The sequence below is a fragment of the Equus quagga genome, chromosome 13 (genome assembly GCF_021613505.1).
Source record: "Equus quagga isolate Etosha38 chromosome 13, UCLA_HA_Equagga_1.0, whole genome shotgun sequence".
Taxonomy (NCBI): Eukaryota; Metazoa; Chordata; class Mammalia; order Perissodactyla; family Equidae; genus Equus; species Equus quagga.
Genome location: NC_060279.1, coordinates 22,118,435 through 22,128,597, shown reverse-complemented (window position 1 = coordinate 22,128,597; position 10,163 = coordinate 22,118,435). Strand labels below are relative to the sequence as shown.

General features: G+C 41.6%; 1 protein-coding gene across 8 annotated transcripts in view; it reads left to right on the top strand.

Moving 5' to 3' along the window:
• Positions 1-10,163, top strand: part of PROX1 (prospero homeobox 1) — a 56,603-nt gene that overhangs the window by 5,488 nt on the left and 40,952 nt on the right. For 3 of the 8 annotated variants that reach the window (XM_046684167.1, XM_046684169.1, XM_046684161.1), the window contains exon 2: positions 7,774-9,565. In XM_046684167.1, coding sequence (XP_046540123.1) covers positions 7,841-9,565 — 1,725 coding nt within the window. In that variant the 5' untranslated portion in view covers positions 7,774-7,840. Of the gene's footprint in view, positions 1-35; positions 142-227; positions 722-1,099; positions 3,373-5,440; positions 5,493-5,722; positions 5,754-7,773; positions 9,566-10,163 lie in introns of those variants that run through there. The other 5 variants (XM_046684162.1, XM_046684163.1, XM_046684165.1 and 2 more) reach the window with 5 other exon arrangements.

The window sequence follows — 10,163 nt, the reverse complement described above, 5'->3', positions numbered from 1 at the left end:
ATTACTCATCCCCGTGTAAACATTTTTTTTTCCAGGAGAAAATGGTGTTATTTAAATGAATCATAATAAAATAGCCTCTAAACAGTTTCTAAGCAGGAGCCTCAGTGGAACTCTGCGCTCCGCTCCTCCCAGTTCCTAAGAGTAAGTGATCCGCTTGGCTTTTATTTCTCTCTCTTTCCTGCTGCTGGCTGGGGGTGGTGTTGGCGATGGGGACAGGCTGTTATTGCTGGACTTGCCGCTGATCTTGTCACCTTTTGTGTACTGTTTCTGGGGTGTGAGGAGGCGTTTGCTTCCTTTCCTTCTTTCCCCTGCCCTCTCTTCTCAGGAGAGAGGACCGCCCGCGAGGGGACTGGGTCGCTTTTTGTTCGTCTGGATCCCCGCTTTCCGCCAAGCCTCATCCTTCCCATCTCCCCGGGTTAAAACTCCTGGGCCAGCCCCCTCGTCCTTTCTCTTTGTCTTGTTTATTATAGCTGCCTTTCTTCCAGGCTCTTCCAATTTGCTTGTCATTTGCATACCTTTCACTTCTCCTTTTTAACCCCAGCAGAGGGCCAGGGAGTGGGGAGAGGGAGGAGGGGGGCGCTCTATTACTTTCCTCTCAAAACGCTGTCGAAGCCGAAATGTTGAAATCGGGGTTGGAGCGCTGGAGAGATGGTCCCAGGAAAGGAGCGCGGCGCCCTTCTCCTGAGCTCCAAGGAACCGGGGCTAGGTCAAGTTGAGGGGGGTAAGGCGGCCTCGGGAGCCTCAGGGGGTCGTGCGGTGGGGGGATTGGGGCGCGAGCGCCGCGAGAGGACGGAAGGATCGCGGTCCGGTGGGGGGTAGGGGCTGTTCTTGGACAGCGGATATGCGAGGCGAAGACTCTTTACAGTCACCGCTGGCTGTGTGTGGTGTCGGGTTGCTTCGATCTTGTCTTTTCTGGGTGGTACCTACAGTTTTGCCCAGTTCGGAGGACTGGGGAGGGAAGAGAGGAGAGGTGAGAGTAATTGTTACTGCGAAGAATAGTGAGGAGGGCGGGAAGAGCTGCTATCTTGCCTGAACAGGCGAGGAGGGGGACGCCGGGGGGGGGGGGGGGGGGGGGTGGCGGGGGAGACATCACCCAAAGTCCAGTTTAGCAAGTTGTTGGTTCTTCTGGTGTGCCAGCCAGTTACTCTTCTTGCTAAAGTTGAGCGTTGGTGGAGAGTGTGGATTGGGGTGGGGGGCGGGGAGGTCAAGGGGGAGCAGCTTCCAGGAGACTCATAAGTCTCCAGCCTCTTCTTGGCTTCTTGGGAAGTTGGGGGTCCTCAAGGCAGGTGGAGAGAAGGTCTCGGAGGAGGGGTTGGGCGACAGTCTTAAATAACCCAAGGAGGCAGGTTGGAGTGTGAAACTGCTGTTCTTGGCAATACAGAACCCTACTCCGCCTCGGGGAAGGCTGGGCACTCACCTGCTTGTTTTTATTTTTCCAAGAAGGTCTGTGTTGTCTCCTTGAACTTATAAAAACAGGGCAAGCACAGAGTGGCCTTCTTGCAAAGTCAAGGCTAGAAGTCTCTTTTCTTGTTCTCTCTCTCTCCTCCCACCTATACCATCTCTTACAAAAAAAATCATTTCCTTTCCTGAACCGAGTAGGCAGAGGTCTCTTAGCAGAGTGCGCATGGGCAGGGCCTGACAGGTGTGTTGTGTCAAGAAAGACAGGTGCAAATTTCCTCTGTGTCTGTGTGTGTCTGTACAGTTCCAGACCACAATGCGTGCTCCAGGGTTGTAGAGGTTTATGAATTTATGGTTGCCCTGGATAATAGGATTGTCTAGGCTAATGGGAACTGGGCTGTTATTAGGTTTTGAGCCCTGCCATGTGAGTTCTTTGGTTGGGGGTGGGGGATAAGTTGTTATGTGTTTGTTTATTTTTCTTAAGGATGTTGGCAGGCTGCTGCTGAGGCTGTCTCAGGCTCCTGTCTGAGGTGGCTCAAAGTACCCCCACTTCAGGCAGCAGGTGGAGGGAGATTGACCTTCCTTTTGCTTCTCTCCAGTTTATGCTTCTCTCCCAGGTCCATGGTGTTGGGGGTGGTGAGAACCGTCTTTTGTGTGTGTGTGTGTGTGTGTGTGTGTGTTTTGGACAGCCATGGGTGGTACGTGTAACTGCCAAGAATACCAAAGTCAGTTTGAAAGTGTTACTGTTGTTAAAGCTTATCTTTTTAGCGTGCTTTCTCCCTGCCCAGAAAGAATAGGCATGTGCATAAACTCTTTCAAGTCATATGTTAAATACTCTCATAAAGTAGAATGAGCCTGTCATTGTACCAGACATGTGCCAGATGTCCTAGTTATTACTTTGATGGAGAAGGAAAATCTCAAGTACGTGCGAGGTAACTGTGCTTTTCTATTTGATGCAAGATGTGGGCAGTCAGTTCTATGAAGAGTTTCTTGCAAGAACTTCTGAGTATTTTCAAAATGAAATGGGCTGTGTGTGATGAGGAAGAAAAAGGGGGAGTATTCAGGTTGACCTGTCCATGCGCTACAGCATGGACATGTTTTTGTAAGGGTAAAATAGACCCGGGGAAGGACTCTGGCTTCATGTGTGAGGGAAGAGTTTGAGAATTCAGTGTAAGCACGGTATCTGGATTCTTAAAACTTGACCTTTTAAATTTGTCTTTAAACAGGCTACTTCTTGAGTTGCATAGAATTAGGTTAGATGGTGAATGGCCTTTGTTGGTTGGTTTTGTTGCTTTGGGGATGATCATTGTTTTATGAAAATGAGATAGTATGTGTCATTTATTCTTTAGACTTAAACATCAAAGTCCCTCCCGCCAATCGTCTCCTTGGATGCTTTTGAAGTTCTTTCATAATTAAAATGTCATCTATGGATATGTTCATTTGCTTTATTTGTAGTAGGGGTTATCTGTGCTTGGCACTTATTGATATTTTTAAGTGTCCATTATGCAGAATTCTATTTAGTTTAATCACCACCTTGTGGGAAAAAAAGTCATGCATACATAACATGCATCTTTGTTCTCACTTTATTCATTTCCTAGCATCATCCCTCTTTAAGTAGCGCTTGTAATCTTAAAACATAAGCTAGCTGCCAGGCTTGCTCTTTATTTGTTCAGAGTGCAAGTACATCTTTTTTCATGAATTTCTTGTATCGTTTTAGAGATTGTCTTGCATTTGCAACTGCTAACAGAAGGAATTTTTAGGTTCGGGCTTAACATGAGAAATTATAAAATGTTACTGATTTTATAATATGAAGATGGATTGTGCATGATATGTTATTATTGGATTCTAATTAAGTATTTGTATAAATTGGAAAGGACACATGCATAAGGAATTTCTCAAACCTTATTACCTAGTGTATTCTAAAGCTTCAAACGACATTTACAGTATTTCGGTTTTCTACAAAAAGAAAAAAGTGTAAGTGTTTTTTCTTGAGATTATTTCTGTCTCTTTTATTTGTTAATTTGGTGAATTGTTACTTTTTAAATAAGTAGAAATGAATATTTTAGGCATGTCTCAGAAAATGTTCTGTGTTCATTTCGCGGGTGAAAAATGTATGGGATTTTTGATAGGATGGAGGAATTTTAAATGAAATGGTTATGACTTGAGACCTTCATTATGATAAGAAATTTTAAAACCTAATATAAGATTTTGACAATACAATCTTAGCTCATTGAAGTATTACCTTATTCAAGTGGGTTCTTTAAAATAAACATCAAAGGCTTTCTTAACCTGATAGTAAGCTGAAACATCTCCAGAGGAAAAGTTGCTAATTAGCAGAAATGAACTCCTGAATACAGTAAAGGGGGCAGCTTAGTGATTTGGTTGGGGCGTGGAGAGGGGGTACCTCAATCAAATCATCTCACTTTTCCCCCTCGAATTACTGATTTCCACATGGATTTAAAAGGTTCTTTGTTAATGATATTCCATTTGAAATTTCATAACCCGAGTAGATTAGAGGCCCATCCCATTCACAGGTTGTTTTCTAAAAGAAGTAATGTGTAGGCTTGAGTAATTTTTTCAAATAATTTTATCAACAAAGACAGATAATCTAAATAATCCAAACAGGAAACCATGCCAGCCTTGCACTCCCCCATCTCATAAAAGATTTGTCTGAACTCTTTGGGTAATTACCATAATGAACACCCCTTTGTCCAGAATCTGGACTCCAGATAGACGTGTAAAAGTTGCAAATAACTTCTTTATTAAAGTAGAGCACTTAAGCACTTTCTCCTTCCCACTGCGGTGTTCTTTGAAATTCTTCACTGCAAATTCTTTCCTACTAACATTAAGTGAATAGCTTTCTTAGGCTTCTCCATGTTAAAATATCTGACATTCTTCAGATAATTCAGAATTTAATAAAGAATCTTTTGGAGTAGTTAAAATCTGACTTGATCACACCTGGATATTTGTTCTTATCTTTTGCTGGGACGAGCCTACTATGTTAAGATATCCATTGTATAGGAATTATTAAAGCATTTGTATAGTTAGGGGCCAAATGGTACAACAAAATATTTAATAATAAAAAATATTCTATATAGATTTTCATATTATTTAAAGAGGCGTTTACAGGACTAGACTGTGTATCTGATCAATAATACATTGGGGTTCAGATTCTACATCAGTATTTTTTGGCATACTTGCTGATATTCATGTTCACCAGCGCTGATCAAAAGGCTTTATATTGCCTGGTTAAACTCAAAATTAATGTTAAAATTAAAACATGATAATCAATAGTGACTATAGTTGAAACATTACTGTTTAGTACATATGTTGAGAAATAAAGGCATTTAAAAAAATCCTAATGGACAGGATGATATCAGTGTTAAAGTCATTCCACAACATTGTCTAAATTCTGAATTGGGAAATCACAGAGGCACCTTTGAAAATGTTTTCAAGTGATTTAATTTACATTATGATCATTTAACAATGCATTTTCTTATGTGCTAAATATGTTCACATATGTATCTTGTTTTGGAACATAATGCTAATAAAGTACTGTATCAACCAGTTATAATTATTTAATCTTGCCTATAGCCTCCAGAGGTATGGTCCCGATGTGTACCACTATTATACTTTTATTCCTAAGTTTAGATCTAGGCTATGTGGAGAGAGATATTTATTCGTGCCTATTAATATAATGCCTTGTCTTGCTGGATTATATAATTTTTCCTATTTTTCCCATTTGTTTTGTCCTATCTATGTCTCAGCTGGACATTTTACAACAAGACCTAAAAGTATTTAAATTCTCTTAGCCCAAACCAAAAACAAATCATGATTTAGTCTAAAAATGCTAACCAGTTGAAAGAGAATTGCAAAAATCAGCTTAATTTGTAAATTTGGAGGAAGTTACAGGATATTTTGTTCTTAAAAGACCCAACAAGCATGTTTAGTTCACACTTACTCTCCACTGAAGATGAAAGTATCGTTTCTTTCCACCTTAGGAAGAGCGCAGCCCTCCTCTTGGCTCAGGCATGAGGCAGGGATGCAGCTGTTGGTACCTAGGCTAGATGAGAGGAAGTGCAGTTGACGCAGAGGTAAATGGCAGCTGGGAAAGGAAGGATGCCTGGGGATGACCTTGTGCTCATCTCTTACACCAGTGTGTCATTTCTGAGCCTCTGTTACAGAAATGGTCTTCCCATAGCAGAGAATGGTAGGAGAAAATCGAGATTGGGTGTTAAGATGAACAGGGGAAGGAAAAAATACCTTGGAAAGTTTGTTCAACATTTTGATTGGAGATCCATGTGCTTTTCAGGTGATGTTAAATAGAAAAGGATTTGCACACAAAAAGAAATGAGGTAAAATTTTAAAATAATGGCAATGAATTCTATTTTTGGAAAGCTGATATACGCACAAAATGTCCTCCTTGCAAAGATCTCTCGCCCCCAATATGCAGGTCTTTCTGAGCTTTGAAATAATTCATCCTCTCTCTTCTGTCTCAGTCTCTCCTTTTTCTTTCTCTCACCTGACAGCTACACCTGATTTATCAGATCTAGTGTGTTAGTGAAATATTTGCATTTTCGTATCCCTGAAACCAGTTTTATTATTAATGTGTGAGGGGTCGCAATCATTGTGAATTTGATTTTGAACCCTCTATTGAAGTTATTAAGATCTATTTCCATTCCAAGTTCAGGAAATTTTATCCTCAGGCATACAAAAAGTATTTTATCCTCAAGCATACAAAAAATATGTAAAGAGGCATCATATTGTTTTCATACTCTTTTAAAAATGTTGTATCTTTGTGTAGAAACCAGGAGCATGATGAAATCTTTGTCGCTTAAAAAAAAATATGTTACCATCTAAGCATTGAGCATTTTCTTGATTTTTACAGGTTATTTCATGCTGAAATTATGCCTATTTGCATGGATAGTCATTCTTTAAAACTAGCCACAGATGCAGTCCTAGGGAGCACGTAGATGTTTTTACAGGTGAACCGAAAGAGATGGGAGCTGTTCCAAGCACACTGCACGCTGCCTTTGGCAATAGACCCTGTTATTGTGAAGATGTGCTCTGTTAAGCAAACGTGAAGTTTAATATTAGATAAACCCTGTGTGAAAAAAATATTTTCATTTTCTTCATAACATGTTAATTGTAAGCAAAATGATGTCACATCTTATATTTATCCAAAATTTGGGCTTAGCATCACTAGTTAATAAGTCACAAAATATGGCAAGTGCCTTTTATAAAATGCAAGGAAGGATGTTCTCTTTTTACATTGTGTTCCTAAGAAACAATGGAAGTTCATATGCAGAGAAGGTATTTCCCTTTCTCACGTATTTCATTGATGTTTTTTCTTTCTTTTTTATTTATCTTCTCTCAGTCTTTTTTTTTCCTTTACTTTGGCATAAAAAATAAGATTCACAAATGGTGTATGTTAAAGAGTGTTAGGCATTGGAAGTATTATTTTGGCAGATTTTAGCAAAAGAAAACTAGTACTGAAGATGTATTTAATCCTTGCCTAACTCAATAATTTATTGTTCCACATATTGATTTCTAAAATGTGACAACGTCCTTCTTTTGCAATGAGTCACACTTTATAATAATTTGTTATCAAAAAGACATCATGAAAATTTATAAATATTCTCATACTTACATTAAAATAGAGCAACAGATACCATCTTCAAATGTGATTTTACTACTAAAAATGCATATCTATGCTAAATAAGCAGACTTGTAAAATGAGAATTTGTGCATTTATTTCAATGTTAAATTGACCATTTATGTTGGAAAGATGTTGATGGGGATGTTCTCCTTCCAATTTCACATATGACAAAAATATTTTAAAATTCAGTGATAAAGGGTGTGTGTTAAATATTTACATTTATTTTAGTCTTTTTTCTCTAGTAGCATTAAAACCACAATAATTTTAATGCAGAAATGGAATTTTTCATCCAAATTTCATGCAGCCTCAAAATTTAACCTTATTTCTTAAGTATAGATCACTTTCATCTTCTTTTGTAATATGAATCTCAACGCCCAAAATTTAATCAATTGGTTGTCAGAGGCTGTGTTCTTATAATCTACTGTTTCTTCTGAAGATAAACAGTATCATTTTAGGCATTTGTGAAAGAGAATCATATTACTGGTGCTTAAGCAGTTTTTGCTTTTTTTTTTTTAATCTTAATCCATCTTAAACCAGTGGAGCAGAAATATTTAAAAATGTTTCATTTCAAGCAGAGTGCATAATAAATTGCAATAATTGTAATGTGCCATAAATCCCAGAGCCTATGCATTTTGCATTTGATTCAGGATTGAGGTCAGGAAATTTGGAGAAATTTAAAGAAAATGATTCATCAGTCCTTTTGTTCTGTTGGCCAGGGTCCCGGGATTCTTGAGCTGTGCCCAGCTGACGAGCTTTTGAAGATGGCACAATAACTGTCCAGTGATGCCTGACCATGACAGCACAGCCCTCTTAAGCCGGCAAACCAAGAGGAGAAGAGTTGACATTGGAGTGAAAAGGACGGTAGGGACAGCATCTGCATTTTTTGCTAAGGCAAGAGCAACGTTTTTTAGTGCCATGAATCCCCAAGGTTCCGAGCAGGATGTTGAGTATTCAGTGGTGCAGCATGCAGATGGGGAAAAGTCAAATGTACTCCGCAAGCTGCTGAAGAGGGCGAACTCGTATGAAGATGCCATGATGCCTTTTCCAGGAGCAACCATAATTTCCCAGCTGTTGAAAAATAACATGAACAAAAATGGTGGCACGGAGCCCAGTTTCCAAGCCAGCGGTCTCTCTAGTACAGGCTCCGAAGTACATCAGGAGGATATATGCAGCAACTCTTCAAGAGACAGCCCCCCTGAGTGTCTTTCCCCTTTTGGCAGGCCTACTATGAGCCAGTTTGATATGGATCGCTTATGTGACGAGCACCTGAGAGCAAAGCGCGCCCGGGTTGAGAATATAATTCGGGGTATGAGCCATTCCCCCAGTGTGGCATTAAGGGGCAATGAAAATGAAAGAGAGATGGCCCCGCAGTCTGTGAGTCCCCGAGAAAGTTACAGAGAAAACAAACGCAAGCAAAAGCTGCCCCAGCAGCAGCAACAGAGTTTCCAGCAGCTGGTTTCAGCCCGAAAAGAACAGAAGCGAGAGGAGCGCCGACAGCTGAAACAGCAGCTGGAGGACATGCAGAAACAGCTGCGCCAGCTGCAGGAAAAGTTCTACCAAATCTATGACAGCACTGATTCTGAAAATGATGAAGATGGTAACCTGTCTGAAGACAGCATGCGCTCGGAGATCCTGGAGGCGAGGGCCCAGGACTCCGTGGGGAGGTCAGATAATGAGATGTGCGAGCTAGACCCGGGACAGTTCATTGACCGAGCTCGAGCCCTGATCAGGGAGCAGGAAATGGCTGAAAACAAGCCGAAGCGAGAAGGCAGCAACAAAGAAAGAGACCACGGGCCAAACTCCTTACAGCCAGAAGGCAAACATTTGGCCGAGACCTTGAAACAAGAACTGAACACTGCCATGTCGCAAGTTGTGGACACTGTGGTCAAAGTCTTTTCGGCCAAACCCTCCCGCCAGGTTCCTCAGGTCTTCCCACCTCTCCAGATCCCCCAGGCCAGATTTGCAGTCAATGGGGAAAACCACAATTTCCACACCGCCAACCAGCGCCTGCAGTGCTTTGGCGACGTCATCATTCCGAACCCCCTGGACACCTTTGGCAATGTGCAGATGCCGACTTCCACAGACCAGACGGAAGCACTGCCCCTGGTTGTCCGCAAAAACTCAGCTGACCAGTCTGCCTCCGGCCCTCCCGCTGGCGGCCACCACCAGCCCCTGCACCAGTCGCCTCTCTCTGCCACCGCAGGCTTCACCACGTCCACGTTCCGCCACCCCTTCCCCCTCCCCTTGATGGCCTACCCATTTCAGAGTCCATTAGGTGCTCCCTCCGGCTCCTTCTCGGGAAAAGACAGAGCCTCTCCTGAATCCTTAGACTTAACTAGGGAGACGACGAGTCTGAGGACCAAGATGTCATCCCACCACCTGAGCCACCATCCTTGTTCACCAGCACACCCGCCCAGCACCGCAGAAGGGCTCTCTTTGTCTCTCATCAAGTCCGAGTGTGGCGATCTTCAAGACATGTCTGAAATCTCACCGTATTCGGGAAGTGCAATATCCTTTTATTCTCCCCTCAAGGAAAACAAAACAAAACAAAAAAGGCTTCCCAAAAGATCAGGTTTACACAATATATAGAGTAACGTAGATGAGTATCTTCTTAAGAATGGCAATCTTTCCTGCTATTCAGAGGAATGGGCTTTTTGTCAGCACGCGTGTGGCGCTTCTGATTGCACAAAAACTTCACAGGAAACCCACAACTTTGCAACTTTCACAAGTTGTTAATTTCCTCAGAGAGCTGGTCTTGAATATGTGCTTCTTTAGCAGTGTTTTTTTCTGCTGTTCTTCATAGTTATCTTCTTATCCTTTGTTTTTTAAAGGGTAGATTCAGAGATGGAAAAAAAACTCACTGTAATATTGAACTCTGTCAGATATATATTTTTAAAGATGGTAAGTTTTATAATGGAGTAAAGGGAAAAGTCAGTTTTCAGATCCCTAAGATTCCGTAAGAAGAATTCTCCCTTTAAACTGCCTGTAAGGCCCCTGGTCCATTTAGAGAAGGCCTGATTAAAGCTTATGCAGGGCGCTTTACTGGTGGGAGGCTGCGGTGGGGCAGACATGGAGGTGGGTGGGAGTTAGGTTCTCTCTTTACTCT